The 15,132-nt window shown below is 47.2% G+C and overlaps 1 protein-coding gene and 1 non-coding gene across 3 annotated transcripts; one reads left to right on the forward strand and one right to left on the reverse strand.

Annotated features, from left to right (window-relative positions):
• The first annotated feature begins 1,514 nt into the window (after positions 1-1,514).
• On the forward strand, positions 1,515-15,132 carry ZNF74 (zinc finger protein 74). 2 transcript variants are annotated; one of them, XM_016192831.2, is made up of 5 exons: positions 1,515-2,822; positions 3,126-3,211; positions 7,577-7,703; positions 8,144-8,239; positions 13,059-15,132. In XM_016192831.2, the coding sequence occupies exons 1-5, from the start codon at positions 2,789-2,791 to the stop codon at positions 14,723-14,725; spliced, it is 2,010 nt and encodes a 669-aa protein (XP_016048317.1). In that variant the 5' UTR covers positions 1,515-2,788; the 3' UTR covers positions 14,726-15,132. The 2 variants fall into 2 exon arrangements, with proteins under 2 accessions (XP_016048317.1, XP_060049961.1); XM_060193978.1 differs by having other exon boundaries at positions 1,517-2,643.
• On the reverse strand, positions 12,583-12,701 carry LOC132542451 (5S ribosomal RNA). The gene has a single exon (XR_009553468.1). It is a non-coding gene; the product is annotated as a 5S ribosomal RNA (ribosomal RNA).

Genomic DNA, 15,132 nt, shown 5'->3' on the forward strand with positions numbered 1-15,132 from the left:
TGTCTCCTCCTGCTGAACCCTCTCATACCTTCATTCACACTGACCTCCACATGAATTCCCGCCTTGGTCTCTTACTTTTATGATATGGGGTTTACTCCTGACTCTAGAATTCAAGCTTGTTGTCTCATTTAGTAAATTCTCTAAATGACCATTTATGAATTATGGAAAAATGTTCTGGGGCCGGGTGGTGGCACACCTTGTTGAGCACACATGTTACAGTGCACAAGGGCCCTGGTTTGAGCCCCTAGTTGCCACCTGCAGGGGGGAAACCTTATGAGTAATATAGCAGGGCTGCAGGTGTCTCTCTGTCTGTCTCTTACCCTCTCCCCTCTCAATTTCTGGCTGTCTCTATCAAATAAATAAATATAATAAAAAGAGGAAATGTTCTGACTTTACCTGTCACTTCATGTTCAATTACTTCAGTGCACACAGTCTGGCATTTAAGACAGGCCCTTCCTGTTCCCACATGGTGTGAGTCCTCATAATGCCTACATTTCTCCTTGGTTTGACCCTCTTTCTTCCCACTAACCAATCATTTCTGATCACTGTTCCCTAGATTCTGGGTCCTGCTTTAAAAATTGATAGGGCAAAACATTAATCCCCCAATTAAAAAAAAAGTTGATAGGGAAATTCTCTCTCATACCCTTTGTGAACAGAGCAATTGCCTAATTATTGAAAAGTGAAGTAGAAACTTTTTAAAAAATTTTTTGTTATCTTTATTTATTGGATAGAGATAGCTAGAAATTTAGTGGAAAGGGGAGACGGGGTGGGAGAGAGAGAGACCTGCAGCCCTGCTTCACCACTTGTGAAGCTTTTCCCCTGCAGGTGGGGACTGGGGGCTCAAACCCAGGTCCTTATGCACTGTAACTTGTGCACTCAACCAGGTGCACCACCACCCAGCCCCCAGCAGAAATTTTTTGAGAAGAAATCACGATGACATGAAGGTCTCAGTATCACTATTCTAAGAAATATCAATAAGCTATCACATCTGTCCTTTGGCTGAATATTAAGTATAATATTGGTGATAATCCCTTGACCCCCTCTTGAGTGGGGTTCACAAAAATGAGTTAATGGTTAAAATGTAGGTGATGGAGTGGGAACCACCACAAGCCAGAGCTGAACTGTGCTCTGGTAAGAAAATAAATAAAATTAAAAAGTAGGTGATGAAAAATAAAATAAAATAAAAAAAGTAGGTGAAGGGGCCAGGCAGTAGCACACCTGGTTGAGCACACACATTACATCACCAAAAGAAGGTGGAAGGTCTGGCTTTTCTAATTCCTTCTCCCCTGGACATGGACGTTGGCAGGTCAAGCCATGCCCCCAGCCTGTTTCTATCTTTCCCTAGTGGAATACGACTCTAGGGAGGGGAGGTTTCTGGACACATTGGTGAGATCCTCTGCCCAGGGAAGTGCAGCCCTGCTTCAACACTTGTGAAGCTCTCCCCCAGCATGTGGAGACCAGGGACTCGAAATTGGATCCTTGAGCACTGTAATATGTACGCTCAACCAGGTGCACCACCACCTAGCCCCTTCTCTCACTCTGGATGCCCTTTCTCTCTCCCCTTCTGGCAGCTTTTTTTTTTTTTAATTATTCGATAGGACAGAAATTGAGATAAAGAGAGGCAGAGAAAGAGAGACGCCTGTAGACCTGCTTCGCCACTTATTAAGTGTCTCCTCTGCAGGTGGGGAGCGGGAGCTCAATCCAGAGTATCCTTACTCTATGTGTGTTTAACTAGATGCAACACAATCGGGCCCCCTCTATTTCCCTTCCTTTTCTTCATCCTCCTACACCTTTATTTCTTTTTTTTTAACTTTTTTTTAAATTTTATTTTATTTATTTATTCCCTTTTGTTGCCCTTGTTGTTTTATTGTTATAATTATTATTGTTGTTGTCATTGTTGGATAGGACAGAGAAATGGAGAGAGGAGGGGAAGACAGAGAGGAGGAGAGAAAGATAGACACCTGCAGACCTGCTTCACCACCTGTGAAGCGACTCCCCTGCAGGTGGGGAGCCGGGGTTCGAACCGGGATCCTTAATGCCGGTCCTTGTGCTTTGCGCCACCTGCGCTTAACCCGCTGCGCTACAGCCCAACTACCTTTTTTTAACTTTTTTATCTTTACTTATTTATTGGATAGAAACAGCCAGAAATTGAGAGGAAGGAGGAGGTTGGGGTAGAGACGACTGCAAACTTGCCTCACCACTTGTGAAGCCTTCCCCCTACAGGTGGGGCCAGAGGCTCGAATCCAGGTCCTTGCGCATGTAACATGTGCATTCAACCAGGTGCGCCACCACCTGGCCCCCTCTATCTTTCTTATATCTAAATCTCTCTGTCCTATCAGATAAATAAAGTTTAAAAAAAAAAAAAAAAAAGGATTACATAAATCAGAGCCGCTCTAGCCCTTCAGGTGCCTTCTGGGAAATGGAGGCCCCATCTTTCCCCGCACAAAGGCTTCTGGGAGTTGTAGTTCGTGTCCGCTCTGCGCAGGCGCTACAGGGCTACTCCTTTGTGGAGGTCGCAGTCCTTTGCTGGAGACCCACCACTCTTCTGCGTTTCCACCCGGCTGGTGATTGGCCTGTCAATGTTCCTTGAGACTTGCCCGCTGACTCCTGGGGACTGAGCTCGAAGCCGCGGTCACCGGAGAAGTATGGGTAGTGGGTGCAGCAAGGGGTGGGGTGCCCCAGCGGGGCACTTCTAATCTCGCGCCCCCTGCAACCCCGGGCGCTCAGCCTCGTGGTCCCAGAGCCCCTGGAGCGGGACTTGCGTCCCGGGGCACCGCCTAGGGGCACCATGGACACCTATAGCGTGAAGCCCGAGGGCACAGGTACAGTGGGTCTTTCCAGCCTGGAGTCTGTCATTAGAGATCAGGCTGGTTTCCCAAGAGCACCCAGCAGAAGTGGGCCTCTTGTTTGAATATTGCACAAGCACTGTCCATCTGAGCCCCCTGACCATCTGAATTGACCCCCGCAGCTGTATCACACTATAGGCTAACTGGGCCATTCCCCACCCCAAGGTGGGAGTCGCTCCTGGTTTCTCTCGGACTCTTCCCCATGCAGGTGGGGAGTGGGCTTTAGCCTGGGTAGGGGAAAGGGCTGGTCGGCACCCCTGACTCGCTTCTCCTGCCCAGGTCCACGTTCTCAGGACCCAGTGCTTCTCCTTGACAAGAATCCAAAGGACACAGTGGGTCAGGACCTCCTGAAAGCCAAGTGCAAGGTGAGTGACTATATTTTCTTCCTTTAGAGCACCCACCTCATTCTTCATGAATTTAGCTGCCACCTTCCCTGTCCAGAATCTTCCTTCATCCAGGGAGTCTGAGGTTTTTTTTATTTATATATTTATTCCCTTTTGTTGCCCCTGTTGTTTTATTGTTGTGGTTATTATTGTTGTTATTGATATCGTTGTTGTTGGATAGGACAGAGAGAAATGGAGAGAGGAGGGGAAGATAGACATCTGCAGACCTGCTTCACCACCTGTGAAGCGATTCCCCAGCAGGTGGTGAGCGGGGAGCCTTGAACCAGATCTTTACTCTTGCACTTCATGCCACGTGTGCTTAATCCGCTGCACTACCGCAGGACGCCCAAGTCTGTGAGTTTTAATGATTTTTCTGCTTACTTCTCTCTCTTTTAAAAATTTTTTGTTTAATAGAGACAGCCAGAAATCAAGAGGGAAAGAGACAGACACTTGCAGTCCTGCTTCACCACTGGCAAAGCTTTCCCCCTGCAGATGGGGACTGGGGCCTCAAACCGGGTCCTTACACATCGTAACATGTGCACTCAACCAGGTGTACCACCACCCATCCCCTTCTGCTTACTTCTCTCTGGCCTGCTTAAGTGTCATTTAGGACAGTGATTCTGTAAACCTTGAGTGAATTCAGAGTTCCAAGTCTGTACAGAGTTCTGATCTGACATCTTACTCTGTAAGATGTCTCCTTTGTCTCCCCTAAAGTCTAGGATTCCACTCCCCACACCACAGTCTAGTCACTGCCACCAGGTAGGCAGGGGACTCTGTCTCCAAGTGTCTGTGCTGAGTTTGCCCCTTGTCCAATATCTGGGAAGCAAGCAATTTCCTAGCTGATTGGGTTGTGACAATACATTTGATCCCCGTTACCCCTTTGTGGTTGGAAGCAGAAATTGAAAGCACCGTTTTTCCATGCTGCTGCTTCACTCATTCAGCATACCCTCAATCTGTTTGTCTCCTCCTTTCTCTTTCTCTTTCTCTCTCCCTCTTTTAAGATTTTACTTATTTATTAATGAGAAGTAAGAAAGAGAGAGAGAGAGGACCAGACATCACTCTGGTACATGTGCTGCTGGGGATCAAACTGGACCTCATGCTTGAGAGTCCAATGCTTTATCCACTGCACCATCTCCTGGACCACTCTCCTCCTTTCGCTCCATCCCTCCTTCCTGCCTTCCCTCAATCATGCCTGCTGTATAATCCCCATCACCTTTGAGTAAATGGGCTCATGCTTTGGCCACAGCAGCTCCTGCCACTGCTCTGATGCTCCTTGTCCACTGCAGTCTGCCACTTTGCCAAAGCTCTCCAGACACAAACTACCAGCATGCCCTCCCCATATCCAGCCCTGCTCCTTTTTGGAGTCTAGGCCTGACTTGCTGCATTTCTGTGACCTGCTCCACCCATCTACTTACTGAGATAGCAGACATCACTGTTAGGATTCTAGGAACAAGAGCTGGGTCTCAGACTTCTTGGTGTCACTAGCCCAGTGGGTGGAGGAGACCATGATGAGGCAGACAGAAACTGGAAAACCTTGATTGGTATCTAAGACTGGCATCCGGGGCTGGGTGGTGATGCACCTGGTTGAGCTCACATGTTATACTGCACAAAGACCCAGGTTCAATCCCCCAGTCCCCATGTGCAGAGAGAAAGCTTCAAGAGTGGTAAAGCAGTGCTGTAGGTGTCTCTCTGTCTCTCTTCCTCTCTATCCCTCCTTCCCTCTCAATTTCTGGCTGTCTCTATCTAATAAATAAATAAAGATAATAAAAATAGGGAGTCGGGAGGTAGTGCAGCGGGTTAAGCAGAAGTAGCACAAAGCGCAAGGAACGGCGGAATGATCCCAGTTCAAGCACCCAGATCCCCACCTGCAGGGGAGCCGCTTCACAAGCAGTGAAGCAAGTCTGCAGGTGTCTATTTTTCTCTCCTGCTTTCTGTCTTCCCTTCCTCTCTCCATTTCTCTCTGTCCTATCCAACAACAATGACAACAATAATAATTACAACAATAAAGCAACAATGGCAACAAAAGGGAATTAATTAATTAATTAAAAATAAAAAGAGGACCGGGTGGTAGCGTATCTGGTTGAGCGCACATGTTACAATGCACAAGGACCCAGGTTTGAGCCCCCAGTCCCAACCTGCAGAGGCAAAGCTGCACAAGTGGTGAAGCAGGGCTGCAGGTGTCTGTCTGTCTCTCTCCCTCTCTGTCTCCCCCTTTCCTCTCAATTTCTGGATGTCTCTATTCAATAAATAAATAAATATAATTTTAAAAAGTTTTTTAAAAAGACTGGCATCCCCACCCCCTTTTTTTTTCACCTACCATGGTCATTGTTGGAGCTTGGTGCCTGCATGACAACCCCATCACTCTTGGTCATTTTTCCCCTCTGTTATTTCTTTTCTGAGACAGAGAGAAATAGAGCAGGAGGGTAGAGAGAAAGAGATACATCTGGAGCACTGCTCATGAAGTTTCCCTTCTGCTTGTGGAGTTCCCTCCTGCAGATGGGAAGTAGGGACTTGAACTGTGTTCCTTGAGTGTAGTCAGAACTTACTAGAGCAGTCTACAGATGCTTCATGTTACCCTCATGTTAGCTAAACCTTTAGTCCAGAAGTTTAGAGGGTCACTTGTTTAGAGGGTCTTCAGCCTGTTGGGGATTTTACAAAAGATAGCATCAGGTAGGAATAGATAGCATATTGGTTATGCAAAGAGACTCTCATGCCTGAAGCTCTAAAGTCCCAGGTTCAACCCCCTGCCCCACCATAAGCCAGAGCTTAGCAGTGCTTGGGTGAAAAAAAAAGCGGGGGGGGGGGGGGACTGTTCTTCTATCGTTTGCCCTTCTTCCGTAGCCAGTCAACAGCGTCAGGTTGAACCTGATGTAAAGTTTCGAGACCTCCTTTGAATCTGGAGAGGTGGCAGTCGTTGACTATGTGGGTCATAGTCTGTCTGTAGCCGCAGGGGCAGTCCAGGTCGTCTCTGGCTCCCCAGCGATGGAACATAGCGGCGCACTGGCCATGGCCTGTTCGATAGCGATTGAGGAGGGCCCAATCATAACGTGCTAGGTCAAAGCCGGGTTGACGCTTGCAGGGGTCTGTGATGAGGTATTTGTTCTTTACCTCAGCTGACTGCCAGCTCTGTTTCCAAGAGACTGGAACAGAGAAGTTCAGTGTAGGCATAGGGGACCAGATTGGGTGACGAGTCGTCAAGCGTTGGACAGGGTGGGCAAAGATATCCGCGTATATTGGCAGGTCCAGTCAAGCGTAGATGTGGGAAATGAACTTAGATGATGCCGCATCCTGACAAATATCTGGCGGGGCGATGTTGCTAAGAACTGGCAGCCATGGAACCGGGGTGGAACGGATGGTTCCAGAAATTATCCTCATGGAGGAATATAATTTGGAATCGACCAAGTGGACATGGGAGCTACGGAACCATACTGGAGCACAGTATTCTGCAGTGGAATAGCATAATGCCAGAGATGATGATCGTAGTGTGGAAGCGCTCGCGCCCCATGAGGAGCTGGCCAGTCTTGCGATGATGTTATTCCTCGCGCCCACCTTTGCTGCAGTTTTTATGAGATGTTCGTGAAATGACAGAGTGCAATCGAGAGTAACGCCAAGATAGACTGACTGGGCTTCATGCCAGATTCTCGTATCGCCAAGCTGCACATTAAGCTCACGCGAGGCCGAGGCATGGTGTAGATGGAAAACTGTAGTGCAGCAGGTTAAGCGCACATGGTGAAACTTGAGGACCAGCATAAGGATCCCGGTTCAAGCCTCTGGCTCCCCACCTGCAGGGGAGTTGCCTCACAAACAGTGAAGCAGGTCTGCAGGTGTCTATCTTTTTCTCCCCCTTTCTGTCTTCCCCTCCCCTCTCCATTTCTCTCTGTCCTATCCAGCAATGACATCAAAAACAATAATAATAATCACAACAATGATAAAAACAAGGGCAACAAAAGGAAAACAAATAAATAAATAAAATATTTTTTAAAAAGGGGAGGGAGGCAGTGACATACCTGGTTAAGTGCTCACATTACAGTGTGCAAGGACCCAGGTTCAAGCCCCTGGACCCCACCTGCAGGGGGAAAGCTTCAGCAGTGGTGAAGCAGGGCTGCATATGTCTCTCAGTCTCTCTCCCTCTCTATCTTCCCTTCCCTTCTTAATCTCTTTCCCTCTTTATCCAATAATATATATTAAATGGTTATGCAAAAGATAGCATCCACAGTGCCACCTTTGATGTTTAGGTGAAGGTCACCTGAGGCTAGCCCTCTATCCCTAAGGTTTTCAATCAATGTGTGACCACAAGCACAATCAGCATTACTCTAGTGCTAAGTGAGAATGTGTCTGTCACTCCAGGAACTGGTGACTTTCAAGGATGTGGCTGTGGACTTCACTCGAGAGGAGTGGGGCCAGCTGGACTCCCCACAGAGGGCCCTGTATTGCGATGTGATGTTGGAGAACTATCAGAACCTTCTCGCTCTAGGTAAGATGGTTCCCCAAGGCTCAAGAGTCTGCAGTCCTGGCATTCCGCCAGTCCAGGCAAATCACTAAGCCTCCCTTCAGAACCAATCCAATGCCAGACCTGGAAGACTGTGGAGAATATGGTCTCTGGCCCCAAGAGCATGTGTCAGAGCTCAAGAATACCAGTGGGGCGCCTTGCTTGGAGGCATGGCTGATCCAGAGGAGAGGGAGAAGAGTACTGGTGTCCTAGTGTGCCCTGGAGCATTCCAGGGAAATGGAAGTGGGAACTAGATATTAGGACCTATGGAGAGTTGAGAGTACATGCCCCAGTTTGAGTTCCTTATCTGAAAACTCCCTGTCCCTGGGTATGACACACCCTTGTTGGAGTCTGACTACTTGGCTAATGCTGTTTGCTTGGAATGCTGCAGCATACAGAACTGTGTTGTTTCCTTCCTTGAACAGGGCCTCTGGTCTGCAAGCCAGATGTCATCTCTCACCTGGAACGAGGCGAGGAGCCATGGCATATACCCAGGGGAGTCCCTGGAGGTCCACATACAGGTGAGCAGGGATCACAGTCAAAGGATATGGAGCATCTCTCTTGTTGTCCTGCCTCACCTTCCAGTGTGTCCTTGATCTCAGCCCACATCCCTTCTGTAGTTGCAGTGCCCAGTCTCCATTCAAGTGTTCATGCCCCTTGTGTTGATAGACCCTTCTGTGCTTCTCTTCTGTCATGCTGCACTGCGGAGGAGAGAGAGAGAGGAGATCCGGAGCAGAGAGGGAACACAATTCTTTATTCACGCTGGCACCTCAGATTTGGGTGAGAGCACAGTGGTTTGGGCCACGTGGAGCTAGCCAAAATGGCCACCTCACATAGCACCCTTTTCTGCGTCTAACCACTGAGGTGAAAACCAGGCAAGAGAGAGAGGGGTGGAAAAAGAAAGGCAAAAACCGGGAGTGACGAGCTGGGACAAGATTATTAGGGAAGGGCACTTCAAGAATATCGTATTAACTCTCATGGGAACTGGCACTAGCCTGAGGGAACAACATGGTGGAACAGGCACTCCGAGATTCTCGCAGGAACTGGCACTAGCCTGAGGGGACATCTGCACAGCACTCTCCCTTCTTCCTGCCTTCTGTTCTCTCTTCCTCTCTTTCTCTCTCTACCTACCTCTCTTCCTTTCCTTTCTCTCTTTCCCTCCCTCTTTCTTTCTTCCTTTCTTCCTTCTTTTTCTCTGTGGTGCAAGGGCCTCCAAGGCCCAAAATTTTAATTCTATACACTCAGGGAGAGGGAAAGGAAATACTTAGACCAGGAAGGGGAGGTAGGAAGAGAAGAAATAGACAAAACACCAAGACACCACTTCATTCATGGTGTTCTCTGTGATGCCCCCACATGTGGTGCAGGCTTGAACCCAGAGCTTACATGTGGTAAAATGTGTGCTCTCCCTGATGAGGTGGCCCTCTACCCTCCTCCCTTCCTTCTTTGAACACACATTGTGCATTGACTCTATGACAAAAACTATGCTGGGAACACCACAAAGATAGCAACCCTCGGCTGGCAGGAGACAGAAATTACCTTTGTGTAGAAACATTTAACAAGTGCCCATTGTTAGATGGCACCAAGAAAAACAAAGTAGAGGGTGCGGAATGGAGGTTGAGGGCTTTGCTCACTGAAAAGAGGATCATGGACTTGAGGAGCAGGAAGACACAGAACAGGACCTCCATCCCTCCCCTGTGTTCATACTTCACAAAGATAGTTTTCAGGCAGTTTTTTGGGGGGGATGAAAAACTAACTAGAGTTGTATTTAGCTTTTGAAAATATACATTGAGTGGAGTCGGGCGGTTCATCTATTTTGTTACCCTGTTCTGATCCTGTTTTAGCTTGTTCAGGTAGTTGTGTTCTTAGCTCAGCGATTTCAGCTTTCAGATCTCTAATAACCTGGAGATAATTAGTGTTTTCTTCCAGAGTCTCATTTGTTGTTTCTGCATTTCTGATGACAATTCTTTCAAACTCTTTACTCACTCCTGTGATTATTTCCTTAACTAGTGTTTGGATGTTGACTTCCTTATTTTGTGCTTCAACCTTTGTGGGGCTTTTAGCTGGACTCTTGTCCTGGTTCATTTCTCCAATATTTCTTCTTGTTGGTTTAACCATTCTATATAGTATGTTATATGGTCCCTCTCTCAGTACTATTCAAATTACTGATCACTCTTGCCTGGATTGACTTATGTCTAAGTAAGATACTTAAAGGGTTCACAGTTGTGGAAATTAACAGTTTACAGTTGTTTCAATATTATTTTAATCCCTGAGTTGGAGCACAGTGCCTTTTAAAGCCTCTTTTGTTCTTTTTCTTCCGTGTAGGCTATGGGAGCCTGAGGATTTTTAAAGTATAAGTAGGCTTCTTGGTTTAATCCCTCACTCCTGACCAATAGATAAAGCAGGCTGGGGAAGAGAAAATACAGTGGCTATGCAGAGACTCTCACACCTCAAGGATCCATAGCTCTGGGCTCTATTCAGCTTCTCTGCTAAGCCGGGCAGCACTGCTGGGCCCTGTGAGTTTCTAAATAAGTCCTGTTTATAGTCTGTAGGTTCTGAGGCAACTATTCACTATATTCTCATCAGGAGAACAACATGGAAAGGCTCCCACCACACAGCCCCACCGCTAGGCCATCAAGGTGTAGATCTTCTCCTGAGTTTCCTGGTTAGTTCTCTGTCCCCCAGTGTCAGCACAGGGCCTCCCCCTTGCTCTTCCAGTCTCTGAAGGCAGTAGCAATGGAGACTCACAGTTGCATTTTATTAATTAGAGACAGCCAGAAGTCAAGAGGAATGGGGTTGATAGAGAGGGAGAGAGACACCTGCAAAAATGCTTCACCACTCGCAAAGCTTTTCCCCTGTAGGTGGGAACCGGGGGCTTGAACCTGAGTCCTTGTGTATTGTAGCATGTGCACTCAAACAGGTACACCACCACCCCTCCCCAGGTCATCTTTTTTCCATTGTTGTTGTTGTTGCTGCTATTGTTGTTGTTGGATAAGACAGAGAAATTGAGAGAGGAGGAAGACATAGATGGGGAGAGAAAGACACCTGCAGATCTGCTTCACTGCTTGTGAAGAAGCCAAGAGGCTCACCAGGATCCATGTGCTTCACAGTATGTGCACTTAACCCAGTGCACTACTGCCCACCCCCCACAGAGACTCTTATACCTAAGACTCCAAAGTTCCAGGTTCAACTCCCTATACTACCATAAGCCAGAGCTGAGCTCTGAGGAAGAAAGGAAGGAGGGGTATTTTATAGGCAGAAGAATGTAGAGAAAGTAATGGCAAATAATGGTTTCTCTCAGGTAAGGTCAGCTTTTTTTTTTTTTTTTGGGGGGTGGGTGGCAAGAGAAGAGATCTGTCAGCAGATTACCTGACAGGAAATTCCAGAATGACTGGTTAAAATGTTAAAATTTCTGGAGACAGGGCCCTATTGTGCCAAACAGACATGATGGGCCTAGACCTCGAATAAATCCCTCTCTCCATTGTTACCAGTCATCTCTATCAGGAACAACAAAATAGACCCCTCTGTGGTCCTCCATAGGACCTTGCCCTCAACTTGGATCAACAACAGTAGAGAATGTTCCATCCTCTGAAGGGAGGCTGGACAACATACTCTATGCTACACCTGAGGAAGATGGGTCCTGATATTGGGGCAGCTTGGAATGTTCCTAATCATGACCACAGAATATGAGCTCAGCTCTACAGGGATGCAGAGGTCACATAGGCTCCTAAGCTGAATATGGGCCCCAGATCACATTAAATCGATGGGGTTTACAGTCAACAATATTTATATCCCTTCCCCATATTAGAGAGCTACTCTCTTCCCTGACCCAGATTTCTGGTCCTTTTTCCTACCATGACATCCTCTCCCCAGACAATAACTTGGATCTACCTGCATATCAGATTTCAGGCTCATGGAAAAATAACAAAAAACTAGTATAGCCACAGGCCCTTTGGAATATAACTAAAATATGCCTACTATCTATCTACAAAATGGAAGACACCCCCCCCAACTCTTCATCTGTACTATTCTAGCCTTTAGGTTCATGATTAATCAACAGTTTGTTTGGCTTTGTATGCTAACTCTCTTTTCAGCCACCAGGTTCCAGATTCTAGCATGATGCTAACCAGACTTCCCTGGACAGACAACCCTACCAATGTGTCCTGGAGCTCCGATTCCCCAGAACTCTGTCCCACTAGGGAAAGAGAAAGACAAGCTGGGCGTATGGATGGACCTGTCAACGCCCATATTCAATGGGGAAGCAATTACAGAAGTCAGAACTTCCACCTTCTGCATCCCACAATGACCTTGTGTCCATACACGCAGAGGGTTAAAGAATAGGAAAGCTATCAAGGGAGGGATGGGATACGGAGTTCTGGTGGTTGGAATTGTATGGAGTTGTATCCCTCTTATCCTATGGTTTTGTCAGTGTTTCCTTTTTATTTTATTTTATTTTATTTATGAGAAAGATAGGAGGAAAGCACATGTGCTGTTGGGGATCAAACTCAGGACCTCATGCTTGAAAGTCCAAAGCTTTACCACTGCACCACCTTCCTGACCACATAAGTGTTTCCTTTTTATAAAAAAAAAAAAAAAAGATTGCTGGAGACACTGAAACTACAATTAGCTTAAGTTAATAAGTCATGGTTTGGCTAATGTGGGCATAGCACAAATAAGTCCATCTTAAGCCTGTTGTTTGTTTGTTTGTATGTTTGTTTTACAAGAACACTGTTCAGCTCTGGATTCTGGTGGTACAAGGGGATTGAACCTGGGACTTTGGAGCCTCAGGCATAAGAGTCTCTTTGCATAACCATTATGCTATCTACCCCCACCCCTGTTGTCTCTTTTTTTTTTTTTTTTTTTTTAAAGCCTACAGCACCCGGTATTCCCAGGCGGTCTCCCATCCAAGTACTAACCAGGCCCGACCCTGCTTAGCTTCCTAGATCAGACGAGATCGGGCGTGTTCAGGGTGGTATGGCCGTAGACCCCTGTTGTCTCTTTTTAAACTAAAAAAAAATTAAATTAAAAAATTAGGGCGGGGGTAGATAGCATAATGGTTACACAAAGAGACTCTCACGCCTGAGTCTCCAAAAGGCCCAGGTTCAAGCCTGTTCACCACTGTAAGCCAGAGCTGAGCAGTGCTTTGGTAAAAATAGTAATGATGATAATAATAATAATAAAATGAAAAAATAAAAATAAATTAAAAATTATTAGTAAGAGGATAAGAATCAGCATTATCACTCTAGCACAAACAATGGCAGGGATCAAACTTGGGACCTTATACTTGACAGTGTTAGGCTTTCTACTTGCTTACAGAAAAATTACATTTTCCATTTCTCACAGAATGGGGACCTAGACCCAAGATGAAGGGATCATCTCAGCAGGAGAGCGTTTACCAAGAAGAGCCATCACAGGAACCCTCGGCAGAGTGGCTAGCGAGGCCTGGTCTTCATGGCTGCAGTCTAGCTACTGGGTGGTCCTTGGAAGGCCCAGTGGGGACTCTATCCAGAGGCAAGACTGTGCTCTGGAGGCAAACACCTGACAGCTGTGGGGACATTCCTTCAGAGAAGTGCTGTCAGAGACACAATGCTTCTGAAGAAGAGCCTCCCTTGAAGTGTGTCGTCCTCACCCAGCAGAGCATTTCTTCAAAAAGAGGCTCTCCTGATAGGCAGATGGAGAAGTCCCAACACAAAGAAGTGGTTACCAAGCCCCAGAGAACATACACAAGGCAGAGCACATGCAAATCAACTAAACATGAAAAACATCCACCTGCCAACAGACCACAGAGTACTGACCCTGGGGGAAGTCTCTTTGTTTGCAGTGAGTGTGGCAAAGCCTTCCATCAGAGTTCATCCCTTACTCTACATCAGCGCTGGCATTCAAGAGAGAAAGCCTACAAGTGTAAGGAGTGCGGCAAGGCCTTCACTTGGAGCACTAACCTCATTGAGCACCAAAGAATCCACACAGGGGAGAAGCCCTTCTTCTGCGGTGAGTGTGGGAAAGCTTTCAGCTGTCACTCCTCACTTAATGTGCATCACAGAATTCACACTGGCGAGAGACCCTACAAATGCAATGCCTGTGAGAAGGCTTTCAGCTGCAGCTCTCTGCTCAACATGCATCTCCGTGTCCACACTGGGGAGAAGCCATACAAGTGCACAGAGTGTGGGAAGGCCTTTAACCAGAGGACTCACCTGACCCGGCACCACAGAATCCACACGGGGGAGAAGCCCTATAAGTGCAGTGAGTGTGGGAAGGCCTTCACTTGCCACTCATCCCTGACTGTGCATGAGAAAATCCACAATGGGGACAAACCATTCAAATGCAACGCGTGCGAGAAGTCCTTTAACAACCGTTCCCGCCTGACTCTCCATCAAAGGATCCACACGGGGGAGAAACCCTTCAAGTGTGGCGCCTGTGGGAAAGGCTTCAGCTGCCATTCCTACCTCATTGTGCACCAGCGGATCCACACAGGGGAGAAACCCTTCAAGTGCAATGAGTGTGGGAAGGCATTTAGCTCCCACTCCTACCTCATCGTGCACCAGCGGATCCACACAGGGGAGAAGCCATTTGACTGCAGTAAGTGCTGGAAGGCCTTCAGCTGTCATTCATCCCTCATTGTGCACCAGAGGATCCACACAGGGGAGAAACCCTATAAATGTAATGAGTGTGGCAAAGCTTTCAGCCAAAACCATTGCCTCATCAAACACCAGAAAGTCCATTCAGGGGAGAAGTCACTGAAATGTAAGGAGTGTGGTGAGGTGTTCATTTGGAGCAGCCACCTCAGAGAACACCAGAGAACACACAGCAAAGAGAAACCCTTTGACATTCAGTTCAACAAGCACTTACTAAACACTTACTACATGTCCATGCCCAGCAGCTTGTTGGGAGCAGCAGACACAGGGGTGAGTGGTGTGGACCCAATAAATGCACTGGATGTGGCAAAGCTCCTGTGTGTGGTTCAACCTTCAGCCAGCGGGAATTTCTCCTTAGGTGCCAAACCTGGAAATTAATGTGGTGTTGCCACACAGTGGCCACTCCTCCCTCCCTCCCCACTGTGAGTAGAGGAAACACAAAAGCTGTATGAAGGCCATTGGCCTCCAGATAGTAAGTGTGCCCTCCTGCCCCATAACATCTCCTACCTGATAACACACCTCTATGAGAAAGGGATTGTCACCTCCCCTGAAAAGGACATACTTCAGGGGAGGAGAGTTGAGGGCTATTTGAGGTTGACCAGCCATACTGTTTTCCTTGGTGGGCTTGGAAGTCACTGGCAAAAGAATAGGTCTTTTCAGCAGATTAAAAGGTATGTCTGTTGTGCTCTCAGATGGCATCCTGCCATGGTTCTGATCAGGAATTTCCTGTGATGTGTTGTGTTTAGAGTCATGCTACTAATAAAACTGAAGAATTGTGAATAGTA

This window comes from Erinaceus europaeus, chromosome 1 (assembly GCF_950295315.1).
Source record: "Erinaceus europaeus chromosome 1, mEriEur2.1, whole genome shotgun sequence".
NCBI lineage: Eukaryota > Metazoa > Chordata > Mammalia > Eulipotyphla > Erinaceidae > Erinaceus > Erinaceus europaeus.

Bases quoted from the DNA above. Each gene is read 5' to 3' on its own strand.
- ZNF74 (XM_016192831.2), top strand. From the start codon at position 2,789: ATGGACACCTATAGCGTGAAGCCCGAGGGCACAG. The intron at 3,212-7,576 runs GTGAGTGACTAT...CTGTCACTCCAG, and splicing joins TCCTGAAAGCCAAGTGCAAG to GAACTGGTGACTTTCAAGGA. The intron at 8,240-13,058 runs GTGAGCAGGGAT...CATTTCTCACAG, and splicing joins CCCTGGAGGTCCACATACAG to AATGGGGACCTAGACCCAAG.